The sequence below is a fragment of the Camelina sativa genome, chromosome 11, assembly GCF_030686135.1.
Source record: "Camelina sativa cultivar CO46 ecotype springtype chromosome 11, ASM3068613v1".
Classification (NCBI taxonomy): domain Eukaryota; kingdom Viridiplantae; phylum Streptophyta; class Magnoliopsida; order Brassicales; family Brassicaceae; genus Camelina; species Camelina sativa.
The window spans coordinates 32059927-32075198 of NC_141890.1; the positions used below are offsets into that span (position 1 = coordinate 32059927).

Genomic DNA, 15272 nt, shown 5'->3' on the forward strand with positions numbered 1-15272 from the left:
ATATCTCGAGATAAAATAATTTGTTTAATTGTCTTCTTATGACAGGTAAATAATTTGCTAAGAATTAAATATCATCTAAAATACAGAGTAACCTATTATATATATAATTTGTTTTTTTTTTAACAAGAGAGAGAATGCATAAAAAATCTATCTATTTCAGGGTTTTTTAATTCCTAAATCCACAAAAAATTATAAATTCAAATTGCACCTTGTATAAATTATAAACTAATTTTAATTTTAATAAATAAGTTCTACAAAATATATAAATAAATTTGCTCCGGTAAAGAATACCATCACTAAAATTAATTTTTAACTTGTTTGCTTCCTATATATACAGATTCTTTATATATTCAGAGTTTATATGTAGATCTACAAACAAAAAATTAACCTTTTTTTAGCTCCCAACTCTGCAAATTTGATGTAAAAAAAAAATCTCTGCAAAATAGATATATGAATATAACTCATACCTTATGTAAATTAAAAATATATTTTTAACCCAAAAATGATTGGAAGTCGTCGATCAAACATAAGTTACAAGTCTTGTGAGGGCTCCATGAAAGTAATAGCTTGAAAATGTGAACTTAATAAATAAATAAAACATATCAAATCCATAACTAGTGAAGTAGTAATAACAGTGAAAATTGTAATGGCTCAGTTCTCATTAATTAATTACTCTCGCAAATCGTACAACTCACGGCCCTGAAATGAATGTGAACAAAAGAGAGAGGTCAACAAGTTCACGTCATTTGTCTAATCTTACAACTTAGATTGGAATTTTTTTGTTTTTTGTTTTTTTACATTTCTAGATCGAAAGAACACTTGAAATGGATCCATTGATTGACTTCCGTATGCAGACAAATATATGTTATTGATGACTCTGATTGACTCTCATCCAAAAAGACAATAGCAAACTTGTCCAATCTCTTTTGCAACGTCCATGTATGTATTGAAGAGGTTACAAAACTGGTGATGAATATCGATCTCGTTCACCGTGTCTCTACAGATTAATTTGATAATTCATGTATAATGTATAAGAATAAGAATTCTTGTTCTATAAAATCATCACTAAGTTTTTTAGATATTTTGCATAAGTAAGTATAACGATTGAGGTACATATTTGCTCTTTTTAAGGACGCAAGGGTTCTTTGGTCTTGCGGTTGAGTCTTTGTACTGAAGACTGTTTGTTCTGGAGATAAGGTACAACGTATTTGACGACATCTTCATCTGCCATTCTGATGTGTTCACCAGCTACACTCACAAACTTCACTTTTCCAGCAACATCCAATGTTTTCAGACCAATCCAATCCTCTGTATATAGCTTTGTCTGTTGAGCAGAGAGAAGAGGTTTGAATTCGCCATCCGGATAAAACCCGAACCAAGATGAATCTTTTGGAACAATAACCTTATCGTCCTGGAACTGTTAAAACAAACCAGAATCATCAAGAGGGGACTCAAAAAGATTAGTTTGAAAAGTATAATGGTTTTGAATAAAGACACCAAACCTTGACAAGAACAAGATTGTGTAAACTGGCAAAACGCTCTTTGTAAGTTGAGTTTCTTTGGTTTGGTATCTCATTATTAAGCCTAGGTAGATACTTAGAGCTTTCGAGGTACTTTTTCATATCCTGATACATCAAAGACAAAGATTAAAAGCAGATGTTTTCATCACTAAGATGTGTATATAATTGGCGATTTTGCTATGGTGTGAGTAGACATACAGTAGGGATTTTGAGATAACCACTAGGAGCAAGATGATCCTGTAGAGTTATTAAAGATGTTTATATTAATATGTAACTGAGGATTTAGTCCTAATAAAGAGAGAAAGAGATGTATACTTGAATGAAGTCGCTATAGATATCTCCCTTGATTAGGTCATCTGCTAACTTACAGAATAAACCAGACTTAACAAAAGAACAAAACAACAACAGAAAAAAGACAAATAATTATGTTACTGTGATTGGTTGATTAAAAATTAAATAATAGAAAAAATATTAGATATTTAGAGGGGAAAAAAAAAAATTCTTACACCACACATAGGAACAGAGGATATCCCAGCATGAGGACCAGCCAAGGATATGTAGTTGTAAACCGGAGGTCCACCGTCGCAGAACTCGATCAAGCCTCGAGCCACTAGGTTCCCCTGTTCCATCATTCATCAATCAACATCCATGAAACTAAAAAAAGAGAGGATATTTTAGGGTTTTCAAGAAAGGGTATCAAGAAACCTGAGATCTTCCGACAATGTTGTATCCTTGACTCAATTCTTTCATTTGCTTCACCTTCTCACACGCTATTTCCACTTGCCGTGTGAGTGGCATTAACCATGAATCGGCTACTCCATTTCCGATTTCTCTAGATTCCATACCAAAAACAGAAAGAAAGATGGATCAAACCAAATACATCATCATAGCTAAGCTAAGCCAATATGGACGTTTTAGATAGCAAGAATATTACACTATCTTCTATAAGTTCTTTATCTTTCGGTTATCAAAACAACGAATTAACTAGTCTGCGGATTGACTTACACGCAAAAGCCAGGAGAGCCAGAGAGGTTAGTGAGAAGCTGTGTGAAGTTAGCATCTCTATCATTCGAACATTGAGCTGAGATTCCATGAAACATTACGAAAGGAACCGAAACAGAGACATGAACCATGGCTAATAATGCAACCGCCACCGCAACACAAGACCGCTTCAAACCTTTATGTCCCATTGAAAAACGAGAAAGTTGCGGTTGGCGTTTAATGTTTTATGAGAGTAGTATCCAAGAACATTTGAGATAGGAGTAAATATATAAAGGAATAGAAAGAAAGAGTGTGATGTGGTTGGAAGTTGCGGTCAAGTAAGAAAGAACTAGATGAATTAATGGACGGTGCTGATTTGATTCTATATCTACAGAACGAAAATAGACGGTGCTGACTAGTTGATATCTTCCTGCAGCTGCATTAAATCTCTGCTTGTATGTGCCTATGTATTTATAACATATCATCATATACTAGCTAGGGGGGTTTCATATTTTGATCTTTACTAAATATAAATATTTGCAACCCAATCTGGTAACTGATATGGATGTAATAAATATTTGAATATGTGTCAAATTGTTTTTGTAAGTACCAATTTAAATCTATATATGTACTTTTATCCCTCAACAACACATTAACATTCTTGTTGTTGTTTTTTTTTTTTTTTTTTTTTTTGTTTAAAAGAATGTTAATGTGTTGTTGTTTTTTTTTTTTTTTTTTTTTTTTGTTTAAAAGAATGTTAATGTGTTGTTGCGGGATAAAATGTCACTGTCACTTGCTTCTTTCGTTAGCCAATCACCTTTCTAGATCTTATTTTGGTTCCATCTTTCATAGGTAAAAAATATCTCCAAAACTATATTCCTAGTAACATATATTTGGGAGTACATATGCTTTGACATTTGATATCTTCTTACTAGAATTGGACCGTACTATAGCATGGATTGAATTTCCTTTTGTTTATTTTATAATTTTTATTTAAAGCAGCATGATTATTTTATTTATTTTAAAAATTTTTTTTACGAAACACTGTGTTACGAAATCATATGCTAAATATGACTTATGGAAAAAAAATATAATTTGTAAGATCTATTCTAGTAGATTTAAATTTTGATCTGTGGTATACTGTGTGTTAAGTTATGTGATAAAAATTTTAATTTTTGTTTGTTAATTATATTTAATTTGAGTGTTTAAAATTATATAATAGAATTTTGATTATTAATTCGATGATTTAACCCACGAGATACCGTAAAATATTTTTTTGTTTACGATATTAGTTTAATCAAATTAATTTGATATGTTTATTAATCTAATATTCATATTGTTAACAAAATAATAAAATATTATTTTACCAGTGTAGCACCGAATTAATGACATTTCAAATTTATATTATCTCTACTCAAACACGTCTTGCCATATAATTTAAATATAAAATCAAATAAAAGTGAAAAAAGAATTACATATTTTTGTTTTAATTAGGTTGAGAGATTTCTTTATCTTTTAAATGTTACCTATAATTGATTTTATATGTTACCTGTAATTAACTAAATCCATACTATCTCTAGTTACCAAATATCAAACAACCCCGTAAATTATGATACACCTAAATTATGAATATCATAATTTTATAACCGAAAAACCACTAATATATCTATTACATTTTGAAGACCAAACTCTTATATCAGCGAGAGAGAATGTAAGACCAAACTCTTATATCTATTACAGTTCCTCGTGGCTGTGATGATTTATATTGACCATTCCAATGAAACTGAAAGACTTTCAATCACCAATTCTCTGTCGTGAAGATGAACTACGTACTATTTTTTAAGAGAAAATAAATGATTTACTGATAACTTTTTTGGTTGCAGTTTTAAAATAATCACAACGCCCAGGGTTTGGGTTATATATACGAGACGAAGCGGTTGCAATGAACAATTACATATAACTAATCAATAACGCAAACCGCCGCGTCGTAAATCATTAACGAGCAGACTTCATTGCCTGACTTCTTTAGATAGATTAAGGAGTAGACTTCATAATCTTAATTTTCTCTCCACAATATCTAAACGGTAGAAGTGTACTGTAAAAGTCAACTATTGAAGTCAACGAAGTCGTCCAAATATTACAGAAACTGAAGCAAATTCACAGATTACAGACATAAATACGCCATTCAAACAAACAGACACGATAAAGAAAGATTCACAGATTTTACAACTTAATTGAAAGATCTACGAAACCAAAGAGATTAATACAACAATGAGGATTATACCAGCGATTAAGACATTCTCGACCACCCCACGTACACGACGAACTGACATACGTAATTCCTTCATCTGATCTTTCACCTTGTCTAGCTCCTGCTAGACCCATAACATTTCCTCATTTTCTAGGATGGCTGTAATAGAATCCCTTTGGTCAGCAAGTCCACCTCTCATTGCTTGAAGTTCTTGCATAATAGCCTCATCCCACCATTTCATAATATGGTCCTCTCCATCCTATACCATAGAAATAAATATACCATAAGAATATTATCTATACTCAAATAATAATTATACCAAACAAATAAACCACCAGACAATCTAACAACCTCATGGTTATTGCATCCAAAGAAAATCTTTCCAGGATTGTCCGCTGTGGTGGAACATTTCATAACGGTTTTCCTTCCGCAGAAACATTTGTCAGGAATTCCAACTGTCAGGCCAAGAAAGTTTACTTCAGGTGGACCTTCACTCCATACTTGCAAAGAACTAGAAGATGGCTGAGTGTAGTTGTGTAACCCCATATCTGTGTGCAAAATGAACAAAAAACGATGAGAACAAATATATTTTCGAACAAAATTAGCTAAAGCGTTACAAAAGCAAATCGCCGACGATAAATCAAGAAATACTTATCTGAGATGTCCTTGAGCTTCGAAGACGAGAAATGATGAGAATACAATCTGAATTTCCGAGAACAATAATATCAGAATTTTTGAGAGAGAAATTTTGGAGAGAGAGAGATCACATATAAACTAGGGTTGACTTACAGAAAGAAATATATATATCGTTAAATTATCCGGTTAGGTTAAAATCAAGGAATCAGTACGCATTCGGTTAGGTTCAGCTATCAGTTTGGTTAAATTATTTGTATTAATGTAATATTAATAATTGATAGCATAACAAAGTTAACCACAAATAGTATAGTCCACAGAGAAGTCTACTTAAGCAAACCCTAAATCAAATAATTATAACCTAATCAGCCTTTCCTCCCTTAATTTGACTCGTTTATAGGTAAATTGATTTTATTTCAATGCAGGAAGTTTATGTGGTTATTATTTGGTCAATAGGTTTATCAAATTATTTTTATAATTTTTTTAATTAAAATTTAAACTATAATTAAGGAGTAGACGTCTTTTTATGTCTTCTTGTTAACATCAATTTGTAATCCACCTTAAAGAAATCTATCGCAGACTTCCTCCGGGTTACATCTGTCATTTCGGCTTGTGTTTTTTGTTTGGTCGTAAGGGAGTTAACTGTAATTTCAGTATCCTTAGTGGTTATGTTTCTCAAATATCGAATATGGGGTCTACAATTGCATTCAAGGCCAAATAAAGGTATACAAACTGCAATTGTCCCATGATTTTGAGAAAAAAGGACTTACGTTTAATTTTTTTTTGGTAGAATGAGGGAGACGTCTCCCTTATTTATTAAAATGAAAGAAAAAATTATAAACAGATCGCAGCCCCTCTGGCATCCTCCATCATAACTAAAAGAACACTCTCTGGGCAAGCATCAAAGCAATACAAGCCTAAAGTTGGGAGAAAGCGTAGTTAGCTAATCTGTCTACAAGACGATTAACTTCTCTATACACATGTGTAACCAGGACTGTCTAGTCCTTTTAAAAAACCCATAACACAACCATACTAGGAAAAATAGAGGATGAGTGTCACATATCCCTGTCGTAAGAAAACCAATCACTATATCCTAATCAACCTTCAACTCCAAGTGAGTAATACATCTCCCCCATGCTATATACAGACCATAATAGACCCCCACAATTCGGCGAGAGGAGCCGAACAATAGCCTATATTGAAAGAAAAACCTTGAATCCACGCCCCCTCACCATCCCGATTGACTCTCCCTGCAGTTGCCATCCCTGGATTACCGTGAGAAGTACTGTCCGTGTTTAGTTTAAACCAATTCTCCTGAGGCGGAACCCACGAAACCTGTTTCTCCACCTTTGTCCCTTATGACCTGAGACCATAGTGAGACAAATGCGCCTGATAGACTACCTTCGCTATATCCTTGACAAAGCAGACCATATCTCTGCATTTTTCAGTCACACCAAAAACGCTCCCATAGGACTCAGTCTTACGTTTAATCTTATACTTAAGAGTTAAGAACTACAATTTAATTATGGTAGACCAGATGACACTTTTCGTTTCACACGACTTTTTTATATATATTTTTTGAACCAACCTAATTCTACATGTGTAATATTAGTTGTGCTAACAAAGTAACAAAATTAGATAGTTTTTGTCAAATAGTTGAGAGAAGTTGCGCGCGTGAATCTCACTCGTGGCGATTTCTCTCTCAAATTTTCTCCTCTTCTGATCACAAACTCGTGCACCGACGGTGGGTCCTTTTTCAATTCTGATGACAATAAGGACCCTACAGCTGTTCTTCATCCGCGACTCATTGCATCTTCTCGGCTAAACTATTGGATCAAGATCAAGAGGGCAGTGGAGGGGAGAAGCATCTGCGCGACTCCTAAGGTAAGAGCTCTACCGGTGGTGTAGCGACGCATAGTGGAAGAGGGAGATTCACGGTGAGGAACGAGCGAGGAAGATAGTTAGATCTGGGGACTGGAGATTCTGGAGGTTTCACGGGATCGGTTTCAATAGGGGAGGTAGTCTCCGATCCGACGAAGCTAAGCCACCGTCGAAGGTCTCTTCATCTACTCCCTACTGTCTTTCTCCCTCACGACTGAGCAAGAAGCTTCCTCGACAAAGACGAGCTCGGTTCTCTTCGTTCTTCTCAAAACTGCTCTGCGGTGGCGAGATGGAAACGGATCTTGGATCACCATCTCTGTTTGGCTAGCATCGTCCAGGCTTACTAGAGGTCTTGTTCCGATAAGTATCCGCAGATCTGTTGGACGGCGGCTACAACGTGTTCTACGTTTGTAGATTAAGGTTTTCAGCGACCGGTTTAGTTCAGTATGTGAACCCGGTCGGTTTTGTATTTCAATGGTTTAGTTTTCGGTTTGATGTATATGGGTCATGCACTAAGGGGATTTTGTATGGGCCTAGTCTGGAAATAGCCCATTAGGCATATATTTTTTTAATTGAATACCCTTTAACAAAAAAACAAAAAACAAAAAAAAAACAAAATAATAAAATTTATATTTTCAGTTTATACAATTTAAGATTTTTACTAATACAAAAGAGAAAAAATTCAGAATAACTACATATTGTATGTTAAAGAGATATTTTCATATTGATCCAATAATTTTGATGATTTAAATGTATTTTTTCAGCAAATATGCCATTTCAGTTTATTAAGCACTAGCAAATCTTTTCATAGCAAGAATTCATTTTCAAAAAATTAAAGTAAATAGTTTTATTTTACAAACATCTACGAAAAAAAAAATCCTAAATATAACATTTTGATAAAATATTTATATATATATATATATATTTTTAATTTACAGAAGTTATTTATTTTTTTATTTTTGCTGAAACATACTTGATTACAAAAGCTTCTTGGTGGAAAGACATTGCTTATGAAATATTTAAACGCATTCCGTAACCGTGTATAACATCCTTAATTACCCTCTCTCTCTCTCTAGCTGAGAATTTGATATTTTATGTTTCATATATAAATCATAAAATTTATAAACTAAAGTGATTTTTCTAGCTTAAACGACATTCGACATATAGAACACGTTGCTCACAGGTCTTTTGACGTCTTTATTAAAGTAATAATAGCATCAAAGTGTGAACTAAATAAATACCTCCCAAGTCTAGACGACAGTTGCGACTTACGAGTCAGCATAGCAAATCCGTAACCACAGTACCTGTGAAAAATTGATTATACATCTAATTATTAGTCTCACAAATCTTTGTGCTAATTATTAGTCTCGCAAATCTTACGAATTATGCACTGACATGTGAACTCAAAAGAGAGAAGAAGACACTATTTTGTCAGCAAGTTCACACACACCATTTGTCTCACTACCATCCAACATCTTTAGATTGGGTTCTCATTTCAATTTCTATCTTGTTTTACATTTTTAGTGCGAAAGAATACTCAAAATGGACCCATTGACTCACTTGTGTATACAGACAATATTCTTGATCGAGACCGCTTCAACAAGCACTAAGTTGACGCCTAGTTTGGTTCATGAAGCTCCATAATTGATATTGGTAAATCGAATTCCAAAAAAAACTTTGGCACTTTGTGGTCCACAAATACAGAGTCGACAACAAAACTGAAGACTTTGTAAAAGACTTCGTCTACATTCATGTCGTAAGCTAATGAGTTTTACCTGTTAAGAATTTATTGACTCGATTCGTTTCTAGCTTTTCAACACAGTCCTTTCGAGCTGTGTTACCAGTTCATTCCCAAAGAAACTACTTTGCTTTAGCATGCTTCTTCACTTTTCTTGTAAACGCAAACTCTCCGAATTTGTGCCCAACCTTCCCCTCTGTGATCTTACAACGCACATGACTTTTGCCATTGTAGATTCTCACCGACGAATCAACATACTCTGGCAGAATTGTTGATCTCCTCGACCAAATTTTCTTGGTCAGAGCTGCATTTTTCTTCTTCATCAGGAACGCATCAACGAATGGATCTTTCCATACAGATCGGCTCACCATCTTATTTCCTTTCGTCTCAGCTTCTTCTATACTCTTCTCATCCAAAGACAATGGCAAACTTGGCCAATCTTTTGCAACGTTCACACGGATGTTAAACCCATTCAGCTCCTAATTAACCATCCCAAACCACAAAAGGGGAAGGTTAATCATATGATCCACAACAATTAACATGATAGGTGTATCTATTTAGATCCACCATGATTCTTTAGTTTTCTAACCTGTCCATCCATAGCTGAAATAGCAGATTTGGCAGAATCCTCACTCATGAAGTTAACAAATCCATAACCTCTAGACCTCCCAGTCACTTTGTTTGTCATGACTCTTGCTGCACAACACAAGATACGACAAGATGCTAGTTAATAACACAAGATGTGGAACAATCAAATAGAATGATCGTTAAGTCCCGAGGCATACATGAAAGCAAAACACAAATACCATAATGTAAATGTTCATCAACATCAATTATATGGTACACATGTACAATGATGACTAAGACGGCTTAAACCCAACCACACATCCTTGAATGGTCTAAGCATTAACTAGCAAGCAAATCCATATTCTATTGAAGAACACAGTAAAAGAAAGATGTCAAAATCCAGGGCTTACCCTCAGTGACTCCACTGAAGCTAGAGAAAGCGTCCTTCAAGGACTGCTCGTCAGTTCCAGGTGATAGACCTGGGACCAAAAATTAACAGTGACCAAAACATTAGAACAGCTATAGAAGAGAAAGCAAATATACAGTTTGACAACCGCAAATAGTAAGAAAATGAAACCAATCTGATAGGAAAGTTAAACTGACCACCAATGTAAAGTTTTGTGGACATGTAGCGGAGAGAAGTGAGCATTGATGTCAATGGAACATTTCTGTTTTGAACAACTCCTTGTTTCAAGTGACCACCTAGTTTTGAGCAGAAAGCCATACTAGAAGATAGATGACTGCAATAGAATAAACCCTTTGAAGCTAAGTCTCAACTCTCAAAATGTCTAGACTGCGTCCATATACCCAGAAAAATATATATTAAACAAAGTCATGAAAAATTTTCAACTAGACCTAGACAGACGAATGTTAAGAGTGAAACCAAACTTGATCTGAAATTAGGACAATCACTAACTGAAATGTACCCCAAAAAAACAAAAAACAAAAATCGACAAGCACAACAAATTTAGAGCTTCATTCTCAGTTTCATGAGTAAAGCAAAGCAAAGACCCTACAGAAAGTTCATGATTCACAAACGACCTACATTGGTTACAAAATTAGGCAGATCAACCTAATTGTGACCCACTGACCCGTAACTAATACCACAATCTCTCACTAAAAGCTAATAGTATCTTCCTCGAAACAACTTTGAGAGAGAGAGAGAGAGAGAGAGAGAGAGAGAGAGAGCAATTAGATTTATAATAACGTCGTCGATTTAGCCCATTTTTAAAAATTTCGCAGAAATGATTGAAAAGTTAAAGGAAGCCATTGAAGCATACCAGTTAAAGAACGACGACGAAGAAAAAGAACCCTAGAAGACGACGGTGAACAATGTTTTACGGCTTTCAGAGCATCGTGTTCGAGGAGGAACTCACAATTCTATTTTGGACTGTCTGGATCTGATCACAACCCAAACTGGGCCGTTACTAAAATTAATAGGCCCAATTAACTATTCCCGGGTAGCCCAATAACTAATACTATTGTGAGTAGACGTAACCGTGTGGTTACGGTTATCACGATTACGGTTTATTAACCACCGCTTACAGTCAAAAATTTTCTTTAATCTTATTTATAACTGTTAAATAAATAGTTAAACGGTTACGGTTAAATATGGTTCTGGTTGAAGCGGTTACGGTTATATACGGTTACGGTTATTTGATAATATAATACGGTTAATATTATTTGATGATTATTTATAATTAATATGTTCTTTTAGTGTACTCATATTTCTATATATTATATGATTCGTATTAAGTAAACTAGGATGTCGACCCATGCGTTACCGCACGGGAAAATAAAAACTTAAAATGATTACCATTGTTAATTTCACATTTCGAGTGAATTTTTTTTGGTAGTTTTTTAACTGTATAATATAAAAGTCATAAATAATGACTAAGATGAATTAACCAAATTAGTTAAATAAAATATTGTTTATATATATATATATAAATGAAAAATCGATTCAGTGACAATAAAAGAATAATGTTAAAGATGTATAAATCTAGGATTACCGAATCATACTCAGATAATCAATTTTGAAAGATATTCACATAGAATAAAATTTAAATCATTATTTTATCAAAAATTTATAAAAAATAATAAGAGAATTAGGGAGAAAGAGGTCATAGCTGCAACTGCAACCAATCAAATTGACTAAAAAGATAAATCTATGAAAAAATAGAAATCACAATTAATTACCTAAATTAATACTTGAAAGAGATGAGCAATACAATTAGATGGAAAACGACACCAAACAAAAGTTTGATGAATGAATCAATAAATAAAACAATCCAATTTTCTTAACAAAAATGAGTGAATTAATGTTGATTAATAAATTGAAAGAAAATAATACTAAGAATTTTCAAATTTGGAGGTATTAAACAATAGTCAAATAACAAAAACTCTTTTCAAGGTCCATAATATATATATATATATATATATATAATCAAAGAGGTGTGAAACAAAAATGTGCAAAAACTAACTAATATGAACATTGAAAGCTGGGAGTACGACGAAGAAACACAATTGTTGGATCAAAATATTGCAACTTTTAAGATCATTAACAAATCTAAACAGTTAGATGAGATAATAAAAATAATCTCATCAGTTATATTTAAATTGACCCCTAAAAGTGAGTTTGCTATAATATATAAACATATAAATCTATGATTTTAAACACAATTGTTGGATCAAAACTTTGCAACTTTGAGATTATTAACAAAGGGTAAGATCATTAATAATACTCAAAGAGCAAAAACTCTTTTCAAAGTCCATAAAAATCTGTATATATATAAAAATAAAGAGTGTGAAAACAAAAAGGTGTGAAACAAAAATGTGTGAAAACTAACAAGTGCAACCATTGAAAGCTAGGAGTACGACGAATAAACACAATTGTTGGAACAAAACATTGCAACTTTATATAAATAAACAGGTGTAAAACAAAAGGGTGTGAAAACTAACGAGTGCCAACATGGAAAGCTGAGGGTGCAACAAAGAAACACAATTGTTGGACCGAAACATTGCAACTTTTGAGATCATTAACAAAAAGTTTAATAGGTGCGATTTTTAAAAGATGGGGGTACGACGAAGAAACATGATGATTGGAAAAAAAACTTACAACTATTGGGATCATCAATAATTTTAAACCGTTAGATGAGATAATAGAATCAATCTTATCCGTTAGATTAAAGTTGACCCAAAAATGGGTTTGCTATTATATATAGATAATTACTAGTATAGTTTATTATGTTTTTAAAACAGTTACGGTTTAACTATGCGGTTAACCAACAGTTTTAATACATTTATGGGTTTTAACCATTTTATACGGTTACGTTCTGGTTACGGTTTGAAATACGGTCCAAAATACGGTTACGGTTTAATTTTGGTCATGCCTACTTGTGGGTGCTTAACTGAATATACAGCTTCAGACATATATCACCATAACAACTAACTGTTGTACTAATAAATTAATTAATTAGTCTCGCAAATCTTATAAATTATGATGATACTCTGAAATGTGAACTCAGGGAGAGAAGAAGAAGAAGGCACAATTTGTGTCGACAAGTTCACACCATTTGTCGTCTCTAATCTTACACTACAATCCAACAATCTTGAGATGGGTTCTCATTTAAATTACATATCTTCTTTTTTTTTCTTTTTTTTTCTTTCTATTTTTACATTTCTAGATCCAAAGAATGAGAATACTCAAAATGGACCCATTGCCTCACTTCTGTTTACAGACAACAGAACTTCTTGATGATGATCATGATCAAGATCGCTTCAACAACAACTCAGGAGATGCATCAGCATCATCATCTGGTTCTTGGAGGAGCTCTCGGGCAAGTCGCACTGGTCTGTCTTGTAGATACGCAATGTCGCTGTTTGGTGCTGTTATCAGATGATGATCCGATCCTTCTCCATCTGTTTCGTACGACACTGAAGATGTAACTGACTCTTCTGATCCATCGTTATCATCTACAATAGAGGCAAGTAAAATCCAATAAGCCTATTTGCAGTTTTACTTTTTGCGGTTAAGAAGAGAAAACACGATAAACTTACCAGAGAACTCGAGGGCTTCGGGATGATTAACCGATGAGATCTGTATGCTTTCTGGAAGGATACAGTTACAGAAAGAACCTGGAGGAGTTTAACCATGAAGAAACAAAAGAGTTCAAAAACAAGAACCAATTTAGAAAGTACAAGCTGGAAGATATATATATAAGAAAGTTATCTTACCAACTCGAGCCATCCGATTAATCCATCCGGGAATAGGCTTTCCTGTTACCTGCAAGCATACTTCTTCTGTGAAATGGTTACAGTTTTTGGCAATCAGATGGTATGTGTCCCCATGATACTTTCTCGAAAGCTTCTCCATGAATGAGCGGAAATCTGTGCGAGACATGCTGGTGGTTCCCAACAAAACAGACCGCCTAAAGATGAAACCTGGACAGCTCCTAGGTTCAACCTCAAATACCCCACTGCTCGAATACTCATGAGCCCCATATCCATATTCGAAACCATGAGCTAGTAGTAGACATAGCAAAGTGCAAAACTCCACATAAGATAAAAATTTGGCAACAATAACAATAACAATAGCTTTAGCAGAAGTATAATTATAAATCATCAGGCAAGCTCTAATTAGAATGAGAATGTTTCAGACGATAAGTCAGAGATTTTGAAAGCTTTCCATTCTAGTCCACATTTTCCTTCTAAATATTGTGTAATAAACCATGCATTGTCGCCTAATCAATAGATCAAAACTTGTTAACAACAATTGAGAAGCATATTCTAAGGTTCTCCTATTCAAGATTACAGTACTTTGCTAACACGATTGATACCTTTTCGTTAAACCAGATATGAATGAAAAGCAAATAGAAAGTACATAGGATACAATAAACAACAAGACTATAGAGAAAAGTTTGAATAGGTGAATCAAGTGATTTAGAAGAAAAGAGAAGAAGAAGCTGGCAATTTAATTACCTTCAATGCCAGAGTGAAATATGCCAAGGCCGAACCAATAGAGATAATTGTTGACAGGAGTAAGATCATAGACGTTGAGATAGACAGGAGTGAGAACGCCTTCTCCTCCTCCTCCAGTGATGTCTTGTTGCTTCTCCTCACCAGAACATAAGCTTGAGCTCAAACCAAGCACCCGCATTTTTACAACGAACCCAATGTCTCTCTCCCAAATTCTTCAAATAATCATACTTCTTCCTAAAATCTCTGCAAAAACTAAATTAGAAAAGGATGAGAAGCTAAAGTAAAAACATCCCCGAGCTTTTGGTAGGGTAGGCTAGTGAGAGAAGAGACCAACGAATCTGATTCAGAACAAAATCTCTTTCAAATGAATCTGGAAAGATCAAGAAAACCCACTAATCAAAAACCATAATTTAGAGGAAAAGGAACTCAAATCTGAAACCCCCAATAATACATACGAGGATGATGAGGATCGTTCCCCAAAAGAACCCTAACACATACGAACAAAATCGAAATCGAGAGAGCTCTTAGTTTGTCTCTCACGGAAAACAAATCCTTGGAGAGAAGATGAAGAGAGAGCTTACATGAGAATTGGCGAGAGAAAGAGAGAGAGAGAGAGAGATTGGAAGATGAAGGTGAAAAACGTCCGGCTGGCTGATACGCAAAGCGGAAAGGGAAAAACAAAAACTTGGGATAAAAAGCGTTATTTTGATGAGATATGATC

General features: G+C 34.0%; 3 protein-coding genes across 11 annotated transcripts; all 3 read right to left on the reverse strand.

Annotated features, from left to right (window-relative positions):
* Positions 1–924: 924 nt before the first annotated feature.
* Positions 925–3097, reverse strand: LOC104724634 (uncharacterized). Its single transcript, XM_010443172.3, has 7 exons — positions 2526–3097; positions 2226–2352; positions 2027–2140; positions 1836–1901; positions 1719–1757; positions 1503–1625; positions 925–1417 (listed from the first exon to the last, which is right to left on the reverse strand). Exons 1-7 carry the CDS (start codon positions 2708–2710, stop codon positions 1127–1129), a joined length of 945 nt encoding a protein of 314 aa, XP_010441474.1. The 5' UTR covers positions 2711–3097; the 3' UTR covers positions 925–1126.
* Positions 3098–8888: 5791 nt separating this feature from the next.
* Positions 8889–11015, reverse strand: LOC104724635 (small ribosomal subunit protein uS19m). Of its 3 annotated transcripts, none has more exons than XM_010443174.3 (5): positions 10852–11015; positions 10175–10311; positions 9982–10050; positions 9594–9700; positions 8889–9483 (listed from the first exon to the last, which is right to left on the reverse strand). In XM_010443174.3, exons 2-5 carry the CDS (start codon positions 10293–10295, stop codon positions 9127–9129), a joined length of 654 nt encoding a protein of 217 aa, XP_010441476.1. In that variant the 5' UTR covers positions 10296–10311; positions 10852–11015; the 3' UTR covers positions 8889–9126. The 3 variants fall into 3 exon arrangements, with proteins under 3 accessions (XP_010441476.1, XP_010441475.1, XP_010441477.1); XM_010443173.3 differs by having other exon boundaries at positions 10175–10364; XM_010443175.3 differs by having other exon boundaries at positions 10175–10359; positions 10852–10979.
* A 2107-nt stretch (positions 11016–13122) lies between these two features.
* On the reverse strand, positions 13123–15272 carry LOC104724636 (deSI-like protein At4g17486). Of its 7 annotated transcripts, none has more exons than XM_087474766.1 (7): positions 15133–15261; positions 15007–15038; positions 14882–14921; positions 14552–14794; positions 13808–14095; positions 13631–13708; positions 13123–13546 (listed from the first exon to the last, which is right to left on the reverse strand). In XM_087474766.1, the coding sequence occupies exons 4-7, from the start codon at positions 14727–14729 to the stop codon at positions 13341–13343; spliced, it is 750 nt and encodes a 249-aa protein (XP_087330892.1). In that variant the 5' UTR covers positions 14730–14794; positions 14882–14921; positions 15007–15038; positions 15133–15261; the 3' UTR covers positions 13123–13340. The 7 variants fall into 7 exon arrangements, with proteins under 7 accessions (XP_087330892.1, XP_087330889.1, XP_087330893.1 ...); XM_087474763.1 differs by having other exon boundaries at positions 14552–14803; positions 15133–15238; XM_087474767.1 differs by lacking the exon at positions 14882–14921 and having other exon boundaries at positions 15133–15263.